At 39.3% G+C, this 24242-nt stretch overlaps 1 protein-coding gene across 4 annotated transcripts in view; it reads left to right on the plus strand.

Annotated features, from left to right (window-relative positions):
- LOC126183905 (AMP deaminase 2) overlaps positions 1–24242 on the plus strand; it is a 450522-nt gene that overhangs the window by 252203 nt on the left and 174077 nt on the right. For 3 of the 4 annotated variants that reach the window (XM_049926251.1, XM_049926258.1, XM_049926265.1), the window contains exon 3: positions 20922–21060. In XM_049926251.1, the coding sequence (XP_049782208.1) occupies positions 20922–21060 (139 nt within the window). Of the gene's footprint in view, positions 1–20921; positions 21061–21549; positions 21700–24242 lie in introns of those variants that run through there. The other variant, XM_049926271.1, reaches the window with a different exon arrangement.

Raw genomic sequence — 24242 nt, forward strand, 5'->3', positions numbered from 1 at the left:
CACACTAGGCACTGAGGCACCATATCTACTGTACAAAATAAGAATTGTGCTTCTCAACAAAAGGGAAAATGGCAACGGGCTACGTATGATACCAACAGACCTCTTTTGGCAAGGCTATTTACCAGTACTACAGTGCTTCTTATATCCTCTTTGATTTGTCCGCCGTTTTGTTTTGCTTCCATTGTAGCAGACTCCTTCACTTCGTTTACTACGTGGTTCCCAATTCTGATGTGAAGTTTAACTAATTTCATTTCTGCTATTCATTACTAATGTCTTTCTTCGGTTTACTCTCAGTTCATATTTTGTGTTGAGAAAACTTTTCATTCCATTCAACAATTTATGTGAGGATGAGAGCGTTCTCAGTCAGACTTATAACTGATATCTTTTCACTCCGGATTTTATTTCTACTTCTGAAGATTACTTCTGATTCAGTCATTGCTTTTTCTATATTGCCACGAGCTGTGCTGCGTGCAGTTTGGGCTTAGTCAGCATCGCTGCCTGTCGTTCTGCAGACCATCGGTTCAAATCCAATCACCAAGCAATTATTTGTTATTTAGTATTTATCAATTCTGGAAGGTTCCCGAAATTTCTATTTGTATATTCTGGAATATTCGATGTTTGTGAGTTAACCAACATACTAATTTGCCAATGTATTATGACAAAGTTAATTGAAAAATATCGCCAGATAACTATGCAAGCAAAGCACTTAGTGTTACAGCACATTCGATGTTTGTATAAAAAACGGCTGTACGTTGATTTTAGTAATAAACACGCTTTTAGTGCTGTGTGTTTTTATTTCATTGACAAATTTAGTTTCCGATTTGAACTTAAGTGTAGTTAACAATATGACACCGTTTGGTAGAGACGCTGGGTGCTCCAAAACATCTTCACCACTGTGGCAGTTAAACAATGTTAAAAGTTATCTCCTAAGGACAGGTACCGGAATACAAGCAATACGTAACTCCCACGATCCCTAATTGCACGGCACCAATGGATTCCAAGGCAGCAGTAAGTCACCTGCTCATCAGACATTCAGCAATGTTCTCCGAAACTGCTTGTCAGGATCCAACAAGATGACAAAAGAGGTTTGACCGAATCGCCAAAAGCTACAGGTGGGATGACACGATGTGTTTGGCAAGTGGGTACTTTTACTTGGACGGTACATCCCAGAAGTGGTCTGAGGACGACGAAAAGCTACATAGCTGGAATCAATTCCAAACCCGATTCAAAAAATGTATGGTGACAATCCAGCAAGTCCGTTTAGCCACAGAAAAATTGTAGGACTGGATCAACATCATGGGACACGGGACAGTGCTGCATCCAGAATGTTTTGTCTCTGTGCCACATGTGAATCCAGAGGAGCTGATGAAAAGGGTCCACCATCTGCAACTTCGTTGGCAGAACGGACTGCGGACCTTTGGTGCAGAGCCGGGTGGAGGGTCTGAATCAGAGGCTCAGACGGTTTTGCGACCGTGTTGGCTGCAGATTCCTTGACTTGAGCCATAGGGTGGTGGGGTTTCGGGTTCCGCTGAATAGGTCAGGAGTTCACTACACTCAGCTGGCGGCTACACGGGTAGTGGAGGCTGTGTGGCGTGGACTGGGCGGTTTTTTAGGTTAGAAGGCCTCAGGAAACTACGGGGTGGGCTGCAATCTCAAAGGGTGCATGGCAAATACAGGACGTTCTTGGATGAAGGAACAGTCGGAATTGTAGTTGTAAATTGTTGTAGTTGTGCTGGGAAAGTCCCTGAGCTTCAAGCGCTAATAGAAAGCACAGAAGCTGAAATCGTTATAGGTACAGAAAGCTGGCTAAAGCCTGAAATAAGTTCTGCAGAAAATTTTACGAAGTCTCAGACGGTGTTCAGGAAAGATAGATTAGGCAGAATTGGTGGTGGAGTGTTTGTGTCTGTCAGTAGTGGTTTATCTTGTAGTGAATTCGAAGTAGATACTCCGTGCGAATTGGTATGGATGGAGGTTATACTTAACAGCCGAACTAAGTTAATAATTGGCTCCTTCTACCGACCCCCAGACTCCGATGATATAGTTGCTGAACTATTCAGAGAAAATTTGAGTCTCGTAACAAATAAATACCCCACTCATACGGTTATAGTTGGTGGGTACTTCAACCTTCCCTCGATATATTGGCAAAAATACTTGTTCAAAACCGGTGGTAGGCAGAAAACATCTTCCGAGATTGTCCTAAATGCTTTCTCCAAAAATTATTTCGAGCAGTTAGTCCACGAACCCACGCCAATTGTAAATGGTTGCGAAAACACACTTGACCTCTTAGCCACAAACAATCCAGAGCTAATAGAGAGCATCATGACTGATACAGGGATTAGTGATCACAAGGTCGTTGTAGCTAGGCTCAGTACCGTTTCTTCCAAATCCACCAGAAACAAACGCAAAATAATTTTATTTAAAATAGCGGATAAAGTGTCACTAGAAGCCTTCCTAAGAGACAATCTCCATTCCTTCCGAACTGACTATGCAAATGTAGACGAGATGTGGCTCAAATTAAAGATACAGTAGCAACAGCAATTGAGAGATTCATACCTCATAAATTGGTAAGAGATGGAACTGATCCCCCATGGTACACAAAACAGGTCCGAACGCTGTTGCAGAGGCAACGGAAAAAGCATGCGAAGTTCAGAAGAACGCGAAATCCCGAAGATTGGCTAAAATTTACAGACGCGCGAAATTTGGCACGGACTTCAGTGCGAGATGCCTTTAATAGGTTCCACAACGAAACATTGTCTCGAAATTTGGTAGAAAATCCGAAGAAATTCTGGTCGTTTGTAAAGTACACAAGCGGAAAGACGCAGTCAATACCTTCGCAGCGCAGTGCCGATGGTACTGTTACCGACGACTGTGCCGCTAAAGCGGAATTATTGAACGCAGTTTTCCGAAATTCCTTCACCAGGGAAGGCGAATGGAATATTCCAGAATTTGAACCACGAACAGCTGCTAGAATGAGTTGCTTAGAAGTAGATACCTTAGGGGTTGCGAAGCGACTCAAATCGCTTGATACGGGCAAGTCTTCAGGTCCAGATTGTATACCGATTAGGTTCCTTTCAGATTACGCTGATACAATAGCTCCCTACTTAGCAATTGTATACAACCGCTCGCTCACCGATAGATCTGTACCTACAGATTGGAAAATTGCGCAGGTCGCACCAGTGTTTAAGAAGGGTAATAGGAGCAATCCATCGAACTACAGACCTATATCATTGACGTTGGTTTGCAGTAGGGTTTTGGAGCATATACTGTATTCAAACATTATGAATCACCTCGAAGGGAACGATCTATTGATACGTAATCAGCATGGTTTCAGAAAACATCGTTCTTGTGCAACGCAGCTAGCTCTTTATTCGCCCGAAGTAATGGCCGCTATCGACAGGGGATCTCAAGTTGATTCCGTATTTCTGGATTTCTGGAAAGCTTTCGACACCGTTCCTCACAAGCGACTTCTAATCAAGCTGCGGGCCTATGGGGTATCGTCTCAGTTGTGCGACTGGATTCGTGATTTCCTGTCAGGAAGGTCGCAGTTCGTAGTAATAGACGGCAAATCATCGAGTAAAACTGAAGTGATATCAGGTGTTCCCCGGGGAAACTTCCTGGGACCTCTGTTGTTCCTGATCTATATAAATGACCTGGGTGACAATCTGAGCAGTTCTCGTAGGTTGTTCGCAGATGATGCTGTAATTTACCGTCTAGTAAGGTCATCCGAAGACCAGTATCAGTTGCAAAGCGATTTAGAAAAGATTGCTGTATGGTATGGTGTGGCAGGTGGCAGTTGACGCTAAATAACGAAAAGTGTGAGGTGATCCACATGAGTTCCAAAATAAATCCGTTGGAATTCGATTACTCGATAAATAGTACGATTCTCAAGGCTGTCAATTCAACTAAGTACCTGGGTGTTAAAATTACGAACAACTTCAGTTGGAAAGACCACATAGATAATATTGTGGGGAAGGCGAGCCAAAGGTTGTGTTTCATTGGCAGGACACTTAGAAGGTGCAACAAGTCCACTAAAGAGACAGCTTATACTACACTCGTTCGTCCTCTGTTAGAATATTGCTGCGCGGTGTGGGATCCTTACCAGGTGGGATTGACGGAGGACATCGAAAGAGGGCAACTCGTTTTGTATTATCACGTAATAGGGGAGAGAGTGTGGCAGATATGATACGCGAGTTGGGATGGAAGTCATTAAAGCAAAGACGTTTTTCGTCGCGGCTAGATCTATTTACGAAATTTCAATCACCAACTTTCTCTTCCGAATGCGAAAATATTTTGTTGAGCCCAACCTACATAGGTAGGAATGATCATCAAAATAAAATAAGAGAAATCAGAGCTCGAACAGAAAGGTTTAGGTGTTCGTTTTTCCCGCGCGCTGTTCGGGAGTGGAATGGTAGAGAGATAGTATGATTGTGGTTCGAGGAACCGTCTGCCAAGCACTTAAATGTGAATTGCAGAGTAATCATGTAGATGTAGGGTGGCAGAAAACTTGTACCAAGATCTTCTGTTAAAGGATGTCCAAACAACTGAAGAGTTTATTGAGTGGTGCCAGTACATCAGGGAAATACAACAGAAGAGAGTTCGACGAAATAGGTGTGATCAACTGCCAAATGTGGTTGCTGTGTCAGTGGAACACCTCCACGACCTCATCTCTCTTATATACCAGGTTATAAGAGATACGGCAGCCAGAACTGTCGGACCGAGTAAAGAAGAAATAGTAGCCACGATTGTTGACTTAGTTTGTCAGAAGGTAATGGAGAATGTTGAAGGAGAGGCATATCGGTCTGTGGCACAAATCTTCGTCAGAAGTCGACCTGCGAGGAAGCATGGACTCGGCCAACATGGACCTCTGCTGCAGCCATCAAACGACAAGCCAGCATCCAACCAACTCTTCTACTACGTATACCGCCCCGTAGAACAACTGTCATTTGAAGGACAACACATCGATGTATTTTCACTGTGAACAAGTACGCTACTGTAGAGAAAGGAGGCGAGTTTTCTTTAAGTATTAAGCTGCCAAATATCAACCATCACAACAGTTTTATTCACACCAGTCAGCTGCAGTCAGTCGACCTGCGCGACGTAGCCCGTCGTCAGACCACGGGCAAGGTCTCATCCCAACACGTTGCAGCGTCCCTCATCGTCGCCATACAGAGATACCAGCGATAAGCCTCGCCGCCAGTTTAGGTAAACAGAGAGAATTAAACTAAACTCCACTCGAAGAGAGGTGTCCGTATATGGAGGTGAGCACGCCATAGATGAAAATCCTCCATGCATGGCAGTTTCCAAGATGTCAGGATATCTCATAGACTTTTTCATCGACAGCCAAACTGTCCGTTTGCTAGTCGACACGGGGACTTCTTTTTGTGTAGTTGAGAATGCTTGTCACCAGCTAAGGAAAATGGTACTCTGTGATTCGAAAACAATTTTCCTGGAAATTGCAAATAGGAAATAACCCTTTCACTTGAACTAATTATTTTTTGAGGTTGTAATCTACACCTAAAATTTCCAATAAAGATTTGGCCTATTTGAGGTTTAGAATAAACCTGCGATTTCAGTCCATAGATTCCGAACTATAACCCGATTATGATATTATCTGTTTCTTATGCTCCATAGTCAGCCGGTGTGGCCGTGCGGTTCTAAGCGCTTCAGTTTGGAACCGCGTGACCGCTACGTCGCAGGTTCGAATCCTGCCTCGGGCATGGATGTGTGTCATGTCCTTAGGTTAGTTAGGTTTAAGTAGTTCTAAGTTCTAGGGGACTTATGACCTTAGAAGTTAAGTCTCATAGTGCTCAGAGCCATTTCTTACGCTCCATATTTTGTTTGCGATAATGTCGGTCAATTTGGCCAAAGAAAACAGACTGCTTTGAATTTGACCGATTGTTGTCCAAGGCTAGCGACAAGATCGGCTACAGTGTGCCCGCGCACGTATTGGCATACTGATTTGAAAAGATCGGCTGTCTGCGGCCGATGTCGGCCGTCGGCCGAACCCACCGATATCGGAGCTACTGTGACCGCAACCTTAGGCTGTGATCACAGTGGCATCGACATTGGTCTTCAGATATCGTCGTCGTAGGTCGCCCGATAACTTCGGCCGACAGTGTGGTCATGATACCTCCTATCTTCTTCGTCAGTTTTTAGCAGGGTCAAGGAGGTTAGCTTATGTTAGAATCTATTCTGTGTGTGAAGTAGGTTAGATTTTTAACCTCTTAGGGTTGGGTGGATACCACAACGCCTCTGTGCTTGGATACGAGTGCTGCATAGCGCCTTCTGCTAAGGAAGAGACGCTGAATGCATGTGAAGGAGATTTCCTGTAACGTAAAGAACATCGCGAGTACTTTACGCTCTGTCCTCTGTTATCGGAATAACCAGACAATTTTTACGAATGTATGAGATGACGGGAGAAACATTCTGTATACACTCAGTCCTCAGTTATCGGAATAACCGGACAAGTTTTACGAATGTATGAGATGACGGGAGAAACATTCTGTAACATACTCGGGATAATTCGTAGTGGCCTTTGAATAGGGATGTGGAAATGGAGATGGATTAATAATTGCTTGAATAATTGGAAAAATTATTTGCATTATGTATTACTGCTTCCGGTAGTGTGCGGTACCAAATAATCACTGCGACCATTGAAACTGTCCATCTGTCTATAAGTTCTTAAACACACGAAGCACATTTTTAGTCTAAGTAAATCATGTTCAGTAAGTGCCTATCAAGTCTGAGTCTTTGAGTCATTACCTCCACATTAATCCCATTGTGTTTAGTCTTGAGTGTGACAATTTCGATGTAGGAACGCTTCTCCAGATATGGCGGTAATTATTCTTGTCTGCACAGAACCTCTTCATGCAGGATCTCGGCGGCTAGTGAAATGATGAACCGATAGGAGTTGAAGTTATAACTGTGCGAATAAATATTCCTTTTCTAATAATTTTTATAACACTTTTAATGAACGGTTAAAATACACAGTTTTAACAATGCTGGTACATTGGATCCAAGCATACGTCCGTACTCTACCACTTCCCGAAACAAAAAGGATAAAGATACATGAATTAATAAACTGAAGAGCGTATTTCTTACTTTGTTTCATATAGATATTTAATATTATCCTTGCCACAAAACAACCCGTTAATTTACTTTTGACGTTTGTAGCTCATTCAGTTTACATATAGCTTTTATATATATACACCGGGTGATCAAAAAGTCGGTATGAATTTGAAAACTTAATAAACCACGGAATAATGTAGAATGTAGACAGAGAGGTAAAAATTGACACACATGCTTGGAATGACATGGGGTTTTATTAGAACAAAAAAAAAAAACACAACGAAGTTCACAAAATGTCCTACAGATGGTGCTGGACAGCAAAACGTCAGTGACTGCGCATGACAATCGTATAAAAGGAGATGTAATGAGAGAGGGAATCAGATGCACCAGCAGTCGCAGCATGTTGACGTTACCTGAAAAGGCGCTTTTAGTGAAGCTGTATTATCAGAATGGGGAATGTGCTAGTTCAGTGTTACGATCCTATCGCCATAGGAAGGGGATTTGAACGGGTAAAGGTCCGTTCACAAATGCCGCTGTGGCGAGAATGATTTCGAAGTTCGAAGCCACGGGTTGTTTAGACGATAGCCCCGTGGTGGCCGACCGAGCACAAGGCGTAATGCTGCTGGGACAGTTCAGGAAGAAATGGCGACTGTAGCGGGTACGTCTATGCAGGGGGAAGTCAGCGCTCGTGCAGTCGCACGTCGCACCGGCATTCGATACACTACTGTTTGGTTGGCACTGAGGCGTACCCTCCGATGCAATCCGTACAAAATCCATCGGCATCATGAACTGTTACCTGGCGATTTAGTGGAGCGGAGGGCATTTGCTGTGTGGGCGTTTCAAAAGATGGCGGAAGATGATTGGTTGAGTAACGTGTTGTGGACCGACGAAACTCATTTCACGCTCCGAGGGTCTGTCAACGCCCACAACTGCAGAATTTGGGCTACCGAAAATCCTAGAATTGTCGTGGAAACTCCATTGCAAGACGAGAAAGTCACTGTATGGGTTGGATTTACCACATCTAGCGTTATCGGGCCTTTTTTCTTCGAGGAAATGCGTGATTCTGGTTTTGTAACTGCTACCGTGACGAATGATAGGTACGCCGATATGTTAAGAATCGCATCATTCCCAGCCTGGCTGATAAACACCTGCTGGAACGTACGATGTTTACGCAGGATGGCGCTCCACCCCGTATTGCTAGACGCCTGAAAGACCTCTTGCGCGCGTCGTTTGGTGGTGATCGTGTGCCCAGCCGCCACTTTCGCCATGCTTGGCCTCCCAGGTCCCCAGACCTCAGTCCGTGCGATTATTGGCTTTGGGGTTACCTGAAGTCGCAAATGTATCGTGATCGACCGACATCTCTAGGGATGATGAAAGACAACATCCGACGTGAATGCCTCACCATAACTCCGGACATGCTTTACAGTGTTGTTCACAACATTATTCCTCGACTACAGCTATTGTTGATGAATGATGGTGGACATATTCAGCATTTCCTGTAAAGAACATCATCTTTGCTCTGTCTTACTTTGTTATGCTAATTATTACTATTCTGATCAGATGAAGCGCCATCTGTCGGGCATTTTTTGAACTTTTGTATTTTTTTGGTTCTAATAAAACCCCATGTCATTCCAAGCATGTTTGTCAATTTGTACCTCACTATCGACATTATTTTGTGATTTAGTCAGTTTTCAAATTTATACTGACTTTTTGATCAAGAAAGAAAAAGAATGATTCAATACACCTTGAAAACAAAGTATAAACACTCTTTTTCGCTGCATTTGTTTTAAAGTTGTGCAGACATACCTCAACTAATGTTCAATGACAGTCATTCAGCACACGAGTGAAAGGCAAGCATAAAGTGTAGCATAAGATACTGTGAAAGATTTTGCCTATTCGAGGATTCGAATAAACCTGCGGTTTCAGTCCACATATTCTGAAGCAATCTCGATTATGATATTTTCATCCTCAGGATGCCACAAACTCGCTCTTTCTTCGACTAAACTTGTCAATTTCCATATTTAGTGTGCGAGAACGTCGGTCGATTTGACGGAAGAAAAACTGATTCTAATTTCACCAACTGTAGTCCGAAGTCTGTACGTTCGAGCTATAAGATCGGTTACGTGTGACTGCGCACGTGTTGGCGCACTGATTTGAAAAGATTGGCCGTCTCCAGCAGATGTCGGCTGTGGCGGAATCCACCGATATCGGAGCTATCGTGACTGTAGCCTAAGGGCCAGTTGTACAGTCCCAGGTAGCAGCCGCAGCAGCAATTCTGTTCTCTAAACAGCGCGGAAAACGCGTTGTACAAACCCGGGATTTCGAAATCTGTGAACCTGGCAGGGTTAGTGAAGTTAACCGGAGAATGAATTTTGTCAATGGCAGGAATAGTTGCAGAATTAGTTGTTTGTTAGGACGAGGAAGGAGAAGAAACGGTGACATCACACAAATTATATAGAAGAATATGACGATTCCAAATAAAAATTTCGTACTACTACTACTTTTCGATCTCATGCTTAAGAAACTGGAGCATATAAATGAAATGTGAAACTATTTCCTAACATTGAACTTTTTACTTGCAGCAGGCCTAATAGGCATTTGACATTGGCAGTTCGTGAGCTATATCCTGTCCTTTTAATTATGTAAATGGGGTCGTGTAAAGCTGTAGCAAGTTGAGACAAAAAAAATGCTGGGACTTATGGACTGAAGAAATGTGTCCTGTCTGGCTTGTCTCTTGTCTTTACTGGTTTATGTTTTCCATATTTAATGTTATAAAGAGGGGTAAGATGTCAAATCAGATGACTGGGAACAGGAGAGGCGTCACAGGATGTTTTAATTTCCGCTGTCTTGAATACAGGTTTGATGGCTTCATTACAAAATATGCAAGTTTGAATTCCGCAGAGCGAAATACAGTGACGTGCAATGAAAGAAGGCGTGGCACACTTAAGACCAAATAACATGTCTCACATTTCCTCGAACATATATGTGCAGTATATCAAATTCTTCAGAAAGATGTGCGCTATATTTTTGAAAAATAGATATTTGACAGTTTTTGCCCCGGCTCGGAAATATCGTAGATCCGGGACTGCGTGATATCGATATGTGACGACGATCAGTGTCTTGTTGAAGAGAGTCCAAGTTTATGACGCGTGATTCTCTCCTCTTTACCGGGTATGAGCAATTCGGATGAACCGGGCTCTTCCCCTTCTGCACAGCATTTACTCTTACAAATTTTCGCTACAGTATTTTTGTGTGTCTTCAAAGCGTCTTCAGTTCTTTGACTGCCTTCGTTAGAGGCAACAGAGCTGCACCATTCTCTCTCTCTCTCTCTCTCTCTCTCTCTCTCGAAATATTCCCGCACTGAGCACACAAACTCGCTTGTCTGACCATGCAAGACATGGGCAGATCACTGAACTTTCCGTTTAACAACTGCAGCCGACCGCTGTGGAAGACCTAGACTTTAAATTGGTACTTTCAACCTCTATTGTGGCTTCACTTGCTTGAAGCACAGTGATACACATGTTTATTGCAGCTAATACTTTGTACCACATTGAAACATGAAGACATACTGTAATGACTTTAAATAATTCTGTATGATCTTTAGCCTAAGCAGTCAAATTAAAGTCAAAAGCAAATTGAGTCGCCCTTCGTAATTCTGGTAATTGCTTAGCAAGTGTTTGCACGACATCTGTCCATGCAGTCCATCTCGTTTCTGATAGCCCGTGAAAGGATAATCCAATATTTTCTTTTAAAACTTTCCATCCTTAGGGACTAGAATGATACTTTATACTTTCGTTAAAATCTGGTATCAATGGTTGGAAATTAAAAATACGTTCATAAATATTACAACATTTGCACGTGTGCAATAATAATGTTTTTTGCTCTACAGTGCCTGACATATTGTTTGTGCCTTACATGCAGAACCAAATAATTCTGCATTAATTTAACAACTAGTTGTACATATATATGTGAGATTTTAGGGACTGTCCTGCAGGTTCATTGAGGGCCTCTGGCACTCAGGCCTTTTATTCAAAATCATAGATGCAGATGTTAAAACTTGCAGTTGATTGTTATTTAGTAAAGCACCTGAGCCAGTGGTCTGTGTACTGTGGTACATTGCTTGGAACGACTACTGGAGGGAGAGGCTGAATTTTTTCTGGGATAAGATACAGGAAAGATCTATCCTTGTCCTCAAAGAGATGCTACCGTTGTATCCAGTCCTATCATTATATAATGAGTATACTAAGACAGAACCTCACATTGACACTACCAGTTATGGGATAGGTGCTTTTCTAGTACAAATTCAGGATGGTGCTGAAAGGTGATAGCTTATGATTCCAGAGTACTTTCAAAGTCCAGGAGGAACTACTCTACAACCAATGAAGAGTGGCTTGCAGTTGCTTGGGCCATCAACAAGTTCTGGCCATATTTATTTGACAGACTATTCACCACTGTGGTGGACCACCATTCTCTATGCCCACTATCTACCCTGGAGGATCCTTGGAGTCAACTGGTGATATGGGAAATGAGGCTTAAAAAGTATGATGTCACAGTGGTATACAGATGTAAACACAAGGATGCTGATTGCCTTTCAAGGTAATCTTTAACTGAATGCAGCAGTGTGGATAAAATCTGTCATTGCTGCATTGAGTATGACATGGGTGCTGAACAGAGGGAAAATTCATCATTGCTGAAAACCTTAGAAGCCTTAAGGGGGACGAACTGACTGAAGGAGAAATTCAATTACTAAATGGACTATTGTATAAGAAGACCTATGACCTGATTAGGTGGAAATGGTTCCTCGTCATCCCACGTATTTGCAACCAGTGACTCTGAAGTATTTCCATTACATGGCAACATCCAGTCTTTGGTAATTTGTGAAGACTCTCATAAAATTGGGCACTGGCACCACTCGCCCAGCCTCTACTGCCCTTAACAGTTAAGATGCTATGTGAGGTGCTGTAAGGAAAGTCAGTTACGAAAGCACAATCCACAGTTACCTATGTGGCATGTGGTACCAATTCCAACCGCAGCAGTGCCATCCCACCAAATTGGATTTACTATGTTGGGTGATTCTCTAAGTCAACGTATGGGAATAAGTGAATAATAGTCTGTACTGTCAACCCATTGACCATGCCGTCATTAAAGCTTTGCCGATTGCTGAAGCTCCAAAAATTTGCAAGGTTCCTTTTAGGAGACATAATTTTGAAGTATGGAGCACACTGTGTGATAATCTCTAGTCTTGGAAAAGTTTTCCAGTTGAGACTAGCATCAGAGATAATTTCACAATGCGACATCACCCACAGGGAGACAATTGCATTCTATACACAGATGAATGGTCTTGCATGCTCTGGATGTATCTTGATATGATACATGTAACACAGTGAAGCAAGACATGACAGATTTGAAGCTATTCTTTCTGCTCCATGGTTGTGAAGCTGAATAGACAATGGTTATAGTTTTTCTGTTTCCACTGGACAATATTGAGGATGACTACATGAAACACCTCATTACCAGCACCAAAGAAGCTAGGCAGCTGGTTTGTCTACAGACTCTGGATACCCATGAGGAGGACAAAGAGTGCTAAAATGCCACCACCAGCCAATGAGGTGTACTGCCCAGGAGATCTGGTATGGAGTTTTATGCCTGCGAGGGCAGTATTGTATTCTTTGTTGATTGCTGGACGGCACATGTGACATAAAGGATTATGATCTATTGACCTTTTATCAAGGAGACTAAAGTGCATAGATATTGTCCATGTCCTCCATATGGTGCCTACTATAGTCCTGAAGTGCAGATTAATAATGATTGCTTCTCATTCACAGAAACTAAAGACCCACTCAATAGTCACTCACAAAGCTCTGATGGGAGGGACAACCTCCAGTGTTAATCATAGTGCAGGGATGTTACAACATGACAAGAATGTTAGTATCTGTCAGCACCACCATATACAGTAGAAGACGAGGGGGCTGTAGTGGCTCCAGTAATGGCTTCTGAAATAATGAGTTGCTTCTTCTGCACTATAGGGTGCAATGGCATGAGCTGTGCTGCACTCAGTGTGGCATAGCAGTTAGTGTCACTGGCTGTTGTGCTGTAGCTTGTCAATTCAAACCCGATCACCAAAAATATTTGTTATTTAGTGTTTATCATTTCTGGAAAGTTCTCAAAATTCCTGATGTCAGTAATGTTTGAATGCTCTGGAATATTCCAGGAGTTGAGTTCTGTTCTGTCTGTACATTGGAGTTTACAATAAAACGTCCTTCCAGTGCTACGTGCTGCATTTCATTGAGGACCCTACTTTTGTATTTGGACGTAATTGTGGTTATGGAGTAACAATATACAGTTTGAACAGGGTAATGTATTTGAGAATAGCTGAGCACATCTACATGTATAAGATTCTTAATCACAATTTGGATTCCAGGAGGGCCCTTTCACTGAACATGCCATCTACTATTTCACTGACCATGTGTTAAAATATCTAAACAACAATATTTCATCTGCTAGAAGTCTTTGTGATCAATCTAAAACATTTGACTGAGTAAATCACAAAATTATTTTGGAGAAGCTTGAAGTTCCAGGCTTTTGAGGATGGATGAAGCAAAGGGTTTCACGAGGTAACTCGTGCAGATCTCGGAATGAATCTTCTGAGTGTGAACAAATTACTGAGTGTTCCACAGTGTTCAATTGTGGGACATTTACAGTTCTTGCTGTGTACAAATGACCTTCCATTTTACAGCAATAAAGCAGAAATAGTTCTTTTAGATGTTAATACAAGTATTATAATCAATCCCAACAGAGAAGTGACAACAGAAGAAGTAATAAATCAAATATTTGAAGTATTATTGATTGGTTCTTGGTAAATGGTCTGTCATGTAGGAAAAAAAAAACAAAAAACAAAAAAAAAAAACAGTTCACTCAGTTCTGTACAATGCAAGATCTATCGTTGTCAGTAACACTACTAATAACACTAAGAACAACAATAGGAATAGTGCTCGAGGGAAAAGAATGTGTTAAAATGATTGTTCAAAATTTCTGTATTTGTGTGTATTGGTCGAAACTTGAGTTGAAAATAATGTTGTTATAGATCTGCACAAACACTTCGGTAATAAAGCATTACTCTGTTTACTGCCATTAATTTATATTGTATTGAATAATTTTCTGGGGCACTTCCACAAATACACACACAATATTGCACAGATATTTAATGTCCATCCTCAGACTTCATGTAGCCAAATGTTTAAAAAGTTATGCATACTAACACCACCTTCAGTACATTTAATCCCTTACACAGTTTATCATGAAGAATCAGTTGCATCTTAAAAATAATAGTAGCATTCGTAAATATAGCACTAGGAAGAAAATAGCCTCCACTTTCCACAATTTAACCATCTTGCACAGAATGGCGCAAAGTGTGCAACCATAAAAGTATTTGACCACATTGCTTCTGAAATGAAAGTGTTGACAGATAAAAGTTTTAAAATCAAATTATTGTTATTTCTATTGGCAATTCTTTCTACCATACATTAATTTCTGGATAGATAATATGCATATTAGTGGATTACATTCATCAAATTTTATTGCAAATTAAGATTTTAGAAATTCACATTATCCAAATACACAGCACATTGCCTTGTTTTCACAGTGATAATGTCACTTACTTGTAAGCTTAATGACATTACCACATCATGGTTAGTTGTCACAAATTTGGTTCATGGAACATTAAAAAAACTACCCTATACAATAGAGGGGGTTGAGACTGCATCCTCACCTTAATTCCTGTCTAATCTGAACACTTTGTCCTTCTATTCTGGTTGTTTCTTCTTGTTTCCTGCTTGTGGTGTCAGCACGTATATCTGTTGGTATAGGCTGCAGTAAATTGTAATGAGAAAAATTCTTTCTTTTAACTGTTTACAGTAACTCACTCTCTACCTTGCCTTCCTGTTCATAACAAATTGTATTTGTGTTATGCCATCTTCTTTCCATTTCACTTCATCAATCCACAACATATCTAGTTTGAGCCATTTTTTTTACTATATAGTATTGGCAGTCCCCCCACACAGAAATCAGAATGAGGGGTATAATCTAATTTTTTTTCCAATGTAGAGATGATCAGGACAGTTTTTGCCAATTCCAGGCTTTATTTTCTGTGGAAGACATTATATGTCTTTAATGTTGTGGTTTCAGTTGCCTTCTGCATCCACATACTGCTGATTCTTCTATCTTTAGGAGCAACTTGGCACACTGATGGATGCTGCCCTCTCTTTCTGCTCATTTGCACTTTTTTGCAAGGCCTTTGACAGAATGAGGGTCGCTGTGTATACTGGAAGTCTTTCACAATGCCACCATTGGTGACAATTTATATTACAATTATATATATATATATATATATATATATATATATATATATATATATATATATATACCTAAAAACAAAGATGATGTGACTTACCAAATGAAAGTGCTGGCAGGTCGACAGACACACAAACGAACACAAACATACACACAAAATTCAAGCTTTCGCAACAAACTGTTGCCTCATCAGGAAAGAGGGAAGGAGAGGGAAAGACGAAAGGATGTGGGTTTTAAGGGAGAGGGTAAGGAGTCATTCCAGTCCCGGGAGCGGAAAGACTTACCTTAGGGGGGAAAAAAGGACGGGTATACACTCGCGCGCACACACACACACACACACACACACACACACACACACACACACATATATCCATCCACACATATACAGACACAAGCAGACATATTTAAAGACCATATATATATATATATATATATATATATATATATATATATATATATATATTTAAAAAGAAAGATGATGAGACTTACCCAACAAAAGCGCTGGCAGGTCGATACACACACAAATAAACACAAACATACACACAAAACTCTGGCTTTCGCAACCAATGGTTGCCTCGTCAGGAAAGAGGGAAGGAGAAGGAAAGACAAAAGGATTGGGTTTTAAGGGAGAGGGTAAGGAGTCATTCCAATCCCGGGAGCGGAAAGACTTACCTTAGGGGGAAAAAAGGACAGGTTTACACTCGCACACACACACATATCCATCCACACATACACAGACACAAGCAGACATTTGTAAATGTCTGCTTGTGTCTGTGTATGTGTGGATGGATATGTGTGTGTGTGCGAGTGTAAACCTGTCCTTTTTTCCCCCTAAGGTAAGTCTTTCCGCTCCCGGGATTGGAATGACTCCTTACCCTCTCCCTTAAAACCCAATCCTTTTGTCTTTCCTTCTCCTTCCCTCTTTCCTGACGAGGCAACCATTGGTTGCGAAAGCTAGAGTTTTGTGTGTATGTTTGTGTTTATTTGTGTGTGTATCGACCTGCCAGCGCTTTTGTTGGGTAAGTCTCATCATCTTTCTTTTTAAATATATTTTCCCACGTGGAATGTTTCCCTCTATTATATTCATATATATATATATATATATATATATATATATAGTGGCTGGAATTGAACCTGGAACCCAGGACTTTTTAATTGGTTGTCAAAGACACTACCCTTATACATCTGTGACTGACTGTGATTATAGAGTGCCAATTCACATAGATCTCCCCCTCCCCACAAACACACATACTCCCTCTCCAATGGTAGAAAGGGGTAGTAACAGATATTATTTGGATCTGGTGGAATTAAAATTAGTAACACAATCTATTTTTCTGTGTGTATGCTTTACAAGAATCACAGTTCATGAAGCAACACCCTCCCATCTTTACACAATACCACATGTTGAGTAGAAAGGCACAAATGTAGAAACTGTTTCGTGCTGTGTGTGTACAATGGTCCAACACTCATGAGATAGATAAGAGATATTGTTGAACACCATTCTCAAAGTAATTGCTACTAGAGTCTGATTAACTACCATGTTAACAGTCTATGATGCATGTCATCCACCTACGTTTATAGCACCAGGAACCAACAGACTAATACACCCATTACCACTAACCTTTCTCATTTTGAGCAATTTTAACACTCAAAACTTTTTGTGGAGCAACTAAATGGTTAGAAAAACTTATTACTGTATAAGACATTTGTCTGTTGAATAATGGGGTACCAATGAACTTCATTTCTGCATGCTGTACTTTCTCTTCTATTGATCATTCCTATGCAGCTCCAGCCAAATACCAATGATACAGTGCTATGTTCATGGCAGTCTGTGTGATGCTACTATTGTCCCATCATGGCTTTGATCCCATGACTCAAACTTAGTGGAAGATTGCCATTCTGGTCATTATTAATTTAAAGTGACAATGTGTGCCCAGTCCAAGCCTGAAATGAAACTTTAAGCCATGCTGAAAGGACAAACAAAGTGCGTAAACCACACTGTCTCATTCACAGTGCATACTGTTGAACTACACTGATAATTCAGGTGTACTTTTACCTCCTTTGCAGAGCTGCCTGTACTTCATGATTTCTTGTAGTCCATAGAATACTGTGAAAGAGTTTTCTGATAGTAAAAAAAGGAAAAGTAACACAAACATGGCATGTCATGAGAGGGTGCAATTCTTTTTTGAGCAGTTTATTTCCTTCTAAATTTGCCTAAAATATCCTTGCATGCACTTGCAAAATACAGCTTTATCTTATTTTCACCTTTGCTCAACAAATCAAGGATATGTTCTTCACCCATTTCTACCCTAATTTTCAGTTCTGGAAATATCTCTTCCAAATTTTTGCTTCAGTGATACTTCGGGACTTCTCTTGCACGTAAATGAATCTATTTGATTACTTGTCTCTCTCTCACTTTCAGAAAGTTTTTGACAGAATTCAATTTGATATGTAGTGAGGTTATGTAATGTTTTTTTTTTTTTAAAGACAGTCACACAGTTCATAAGATCATGTGTCAACTTTTATGGAATGGTTAATAATATAACCTATACTGATATTCATGGCTGAGTTAACCAACTTACTAATTTGCCAATGTATTATGAAAAACATCTCCAGACAACTATGCAAGCAAAGCACTTAGTGTCGCAGCACATTGCAACACGGTTCACTGAAACTTGGGCTGACATCCGTGAGTGAGGAAAACATCTCAGCTTACCTCTTGTCTTGAGATCACCAACTCAGTTTTTGTTTGTAGAATTACCTATAAAGATTAAATAGAATACTGCAGCAGACCAACTTTTGTCATGTTGGCTATAGTGAGTTTCTGATGGAAGGACCTTAGAACAGTAACTTTCCTCGGTCACTATGTCAGCTGAAACTATAAGTGCATTGTCGTCACTTCTAGTTGAGTTAATTCACCAGTGACCAATTGCAACAGGATTAATGATTTCAACAATAAATGAATTTCGACCGAAGGCATGAATGAAAACATTTTTTTAATAATAGTGATTGTAGATTGTGATCTGCTCTTGACCTTTTGTACACAGCTTTGAGAAGATACCAGTAATGCATAAACATATGCAGCAAAATGATTCTTTGTACTATATAGTGTTTTGCACTCTCTTGGAGAGAACATTGGTACTTGAAATAGCTTGGATCGGTTTGTATAGATTAGATTAAACTAGATTAGATTTACTTTCATTCCAATTAATCCATAGTGAGGAGGTCCTCCAGGATGTAGAACATGTCAGAAAAACAATAATACATGACAAATATTTACAACTAAAATAAATAAGCTAATGTACCTTCCACAGATCCCAGTTGGAATGATATATTTTAACACTATATGAAAGGATAATTTTACAGCACTCGTTTATTAAGTTCACATTAATGCACTGAATTTAGAATTTAAAAAAAATGTTTTTTTTTTTATTTATAAGGTAATAAACATATATTATAACTACTACAATACTTATTTAAAATGAACACATTACTGCACTGAAGTGATGCAGAAGTTAGATTGTACTTCACACACACACACACACACACACACACACACACACACACACACACACACACACACACACACAAACAAAAACAGTTAGTTCTACTGAAAAATTCATCAATAGAGTAGAAAGAGTTGGCCACCAATAAATCCTTTAGGCTTCTCTTAAACTGAATTTCATTGGTTGTTAAGCTGGCAAGTTATTGAAAATGTGTGTTCCTGAGTACAAGAGTAAGTGACTTTAAATCCTTGTGAAGATTATTCTTATTTCTAGTACTGAGTCCATGAACTGAGCTGTTGGTTTGAAAAAGTGATATATTTTTAATGACAAATTTCATTAATATATTGGGAAGCAGTAGTTAGTATCCCTAGTTCCCTAAACAGGCTCCTGCACGATGTTCTTGAGTTCACACCACATATAACTCTTACTTCACGTTTTTGTGCCCAGAAAACTTTAGCTTGGCTTGATGAATTACCCCAAAAAATAATCCCATATGACATTATGGAATGAAAGTAAGCATAGTAAGCCAGCTTTTTCATTTTTATATCCTCTATGTCTGACAGAATTTGCACTGCAAATAGAGATTTGTTTAGATGCTTCAGCAGTTCTGTGGTGTGCTCCTACCAGTTGAATTTATTATCAAGCTGTAATCCTAAAAATTTAATGCTGTCCACTTCTGTCTGCTTGTCATCATACGTTAGGCATATACTCGTGGGGCACCCCCTTACAAGTTCTGAATTGCATGTAGTGTGTTTTTTCAAAGTTTAGTGACAAAGAATTGACTAGGAACCAGTGATTAATGCCCACAAATATTTTACTAGCCCATCTTTCTAAGACTTCTCTTGATTTGCTATTTATTGCAATGTTTGTATCATCAGCAAACAAAACAAACTTGGCATCTGGTAAAGTTACTGATGAAAGGTCATTGATATACATAAGAAAAAGTAAGGGCCCTAAAAAAGATGGAACCTTGTGCGACACCACATGTAATTAGTTTCCAGTTGGATGATGTCTGTTAGCTTAATACATGTCTCTTTCCTAATAACACCATTTGTTTCCTGCCAGAGATATAAGATTTGAACCATTTTGCAGCATTTCCTGTTACACCATAATATTCTAAATTACTTAAAAAGATATTGTGATTTATACAATGAAATGCCTTTGCCAGATCACAAAATATACCAATCACCTGCAATTTTTTGTCTAATGAATTAAGTACATTTTCACTGTAAGTGTAGATAGCCTTCTCAAAATCAGAACCCTCTAGAAATCCAAACTGCGACTTCGACAGTATGTTACAATATTTGTGATAAGATGGTTATAAAGCTGATTGTACATTACCTTTTCTAAAATTTTTGAGATTTCTGGCAAAAGTGAAATTGGATGGAAATTTGGTGCCATTTCTTTATCTACCTTCTTAAACAGTGGCTTAACTTCAACGTATTTCAACCACTCAGGAAATAATTCACTGATAAATGATGGTTTACACAGATAGCTTAATATGTTACTTAACTCATACTCACATTCTTTAATTAACTTTGTTGATATTTCATCATACCCACTAGATGTTTTTGATTTTAAAGATTTTATGATGAACATTACTTCTGCTGGGCTAGTGAGAGTAAATTCATATTATAAAAGTTACTTGAAATGTCTGGTCTGAGGTATCCCATTTCAGATTCTAGATTTACTGCTGATGACATTGATGAGGGCATTGAAAGATTTTAGGCCTATATCATAAAATTGTTTCTGTGTTTAGAAGTGAGTTTAGTGTGAAGGTTTTTCACATTTTTGACTAGAATCAACATTAATCATCCTCAGTTGTAATGCTTTAACTGTATTAAATTGCAGAATTGTCTTTGTTGGAAAAATTATACATAATTTTGATCTGATGAAAACACTTCTGTAAAACTTTTGGTCATGTAGCAGCAGTTTTAATTAATTGTTGGTTCATATTCAGGCCATGTTATTTTCTAACTACATTATCTTGTTATTTAGCTTTGCTCGTGACTTTGAGGAGAGACGCAGCCATTATGAGCCATCTCATTGCGATGGTCTGGATAATGATCTCCCCGATGAAACTGACTTTGTGCCACATTTCCAGAGAGTCTCTGTCAGTGGTGAGGATACAAGTGGTGTGAGTCTCATTATCCATTTTTAAACTTTTTCATTCATAGAGATAGTTGTATTTGTCTTAAAAGTCCAAGCACTCAAGACTTTTATAAAAATTTATTATCAACTGCTACCACTTCTTTTGTATGATTTTTAAACTAAGAATGTTTTGTAGACAAGGGCATTATACAAAAAATGAGTTTATTTTGCCACATTTTGTTTCATTTATTATTTGAAGCTCAGTCAAGTATAAAAAAACATAGCAAAACTTCTGTATGTGAAGAATTTTAGGAAGTAAATTTTTTTTAATAATTAGAATGAAGAGTTTCTTGTGATTTTTTACTATTTGCCCATACTTCATTATCCTATTTTGTCTGTAGCTTTTTATGCTCTTTGTTTTGCATTCTACATGGCTTACACTGGGCCTGAAGCCTCATATGTGGAGGAAGCCATACAGTCGTGCATTACCTTTCTTGACTGTCTAGTTGCGTACTCAAGTAATTCCACTATTCTGGTCATGATGTGAAATCTCTCTAGTTGTAATTAAGATGTTAAAGCTGTGTGCATGTGTTTATACATACATTTGCCCTGTTTATTGTGTTGAGGGGCTGCCAATTAACTCTACTTATGCAGGTTAAATATGTGGTGCTCTAACAATTTTCAAGTAGGGGACAATTACATATTGTTTAAAGTAGTAGTCATACATGTCAATATTATTGTGTGTGTGTAATCTGAGATGTTAAAATTAGTGTTACTTGTGGTTCAGTTGCTACAATGTGCTACATACAAGAGTTTGTATGACATGTTAAGAATTTGTAATATTCATATGTGTGTGTGTGTGTGGGGGGGGGGGGGGGGGGGGGTCATGCATTATTGCTTTACAAGTTACAAAGTAGTCCACATTTTACACACACACACACACACACACACACACACACACACACACAGAGTTACATTAGAAGAGGTATAGTTCCTATTACTTACATGTTTTGCTGTACATAAATCATTATGCATGGGCAGGGAACTGCAAAATTGCTTAAGAATTTGTTCCTTAACTGAAACCAGTCATGCCTATCAGATGTAAAGGTTCATGTGTAGCAACCCTTACAGAGAAAGAAATGAAGGTGTCATTGTGAATATATCACAAGATGGTCACAAAGAATGATCACTCTGACAGTGTTTTCTTATGTTATGCCAAAGACAAACATCTTAAATTAATGATGTAAGTTACTTAAGTTTAAAAGGTGCATAATTAAATTAGCTTCTATGTGTCATGTAACTATTCTGTGAATCAGGCAGATGTGTTGTGAGAATGAAGTGGTGTGTTATCTTCTTAGACAAAATGAGTGTAGTACAAACCTGCTCCATTTTTGAATTAGAAGTTTTTTTTATCAGATAGAGACAAATGAAGATTTGTAACGACTATAGCCTATTCAGCAACAGTGTGTTTACATTTCATGTCATAATATTTTGGGGTAATGTTTTGCCTTGACTTACGGTTGGTTCTTAGTCATGTTTTCATCGAACACTAATGAACGTTATTTATAAATAACACATCAGATTTTGTTAACTCATTTTTGTCTTGTGGAAGAAATGTGATAAATTGTAATGACACAAACTGTATATAGTAAGTTTCACATGTGGGACACAGGTAGCTGTAGATGTATTGCTCAAATTACTCAGTCATTGGTAGAATATATTTGAAGATTGATTTTGTGTAAGTCAGACTCACTTATCACTTAAATCAGGTGTACTTTAATGTTCAATCTGAATGATATCAACAGAAATTTGTATAGTGAATGCCTCACCACTCTGCGGGGAGGGGGGGGAAGATCAGGGCAATTTAAGACCATAGTATAGCATAAAATAGTGTTCAGTCGGTTGCAATTAAGACAGCATTTCTTGGACATAAGTTTTATGTATAATAAATGAACCCACAACCTAAAACATTTTTTCAGGTGTAATACCTTTCAAAAAGATCCACTTTGACCTTTGATTGTGAACTGTTATGTCTGTGTAGATATCTTTTCTAAGGACCTTGTCTTAAAACCATATCAACTTTGTCATATTGATCTCATTGAAGACTAATCATGCCTTTTGAAAACTTATTGGGAGACAGTGATCCTCTATTTCTTCTCTTATTTCTTACTTCTTTCTCATGATAAAGCTATTGTTGCATCTACAAGAACATCTGTCTTCATAATGTAGGAGCACATATATTCTGTAAAAATATTTGAAGGACTTCAGTTGTGCTCGTGTTGATAGCAACAAAAGTAAATCATCAAAATAATAGATGTGCCTGTGTGTGCCTGTGTGTGTGTGTGTGTGTGTGTGTGTGTGTGTGTGGTGGGGGGGGGGGGTTAAATGTCACGCAGATCAAATTCTTTCACATTTTGTCAATATTGATTTTCTTGGGTGCAGAGTACTGTGTGCTTTGGCTGCAAATGGGTACAAGACAGATTTTTGGTGTAATTCTGCTGTCAGCTCATAGGTTGCATAACAGTATCATGCTATTAGCTTGTAGACCTCAATGTCATGCATAGTGGAGAGCAACATGGTTCCCAAAATTCTATTTAATTAACTTTACATTATGCTTTTTTTTAAAAAAAAAAAAAACATTCCTCAAGTGCTACTGGCTCTAATTGTATTTAGCCATAGCATATTTTAACAGTGAATAGTTTTGTTGACTATCAGTTATGTTGTGTTACTGTTGCTGCTGTGATTTTAGTTGTGGGCAAGATTATCAACAGCTCAACCATATATTTCTCACTCTGCTACAAAGTAGAGTATCCAGGTCTTGAAACTACTGAACAATATCTGTCTCAAGAATTTGTCAGGTACTTTGCTACCAGAGCCATGCAGTGTCTCCAGTATCAGGTTATCAAAACTAAGCTTCATGTAAATCTCAATTCTTAATACACTACTGGACATTAGAATTGCTACACCAAGAAGAAATGCAGATGATAAACGGGTATTCATTGGACAAATATATTATACTAGAACTGAAATGTGATAACATTTTCACGCAATTTGGGTGCATAGATCCTAAGAAATCAGTACCCAGAATAACCACCTCTGGCCGTAATAACGGCCTTGATACACCTGGGCATTGAGTCAGACAGAGCTTGGATGGCATGTACAGGTACAGCTGCCAATGAAGCTTCAACACGATACCACAGTTCATCAAGAGTAGTGACTGGTGTATTG

This window comes from Schistocerca cancellata, chromosome 1, assembly GCF_023864275.1.
Source record: "Schistocerca cancellata isolate TAMUIC-IGC-003103 chromosome 1, iqSchCanc2.1, whole genome shotgun sequence".
Taxonomy (NCBI): Eukaryota; Metazoa; Arthropoda; class Insecta; order Orthoptera; family Acrididae; genus Schistocerca; species Schistocerca cancellata.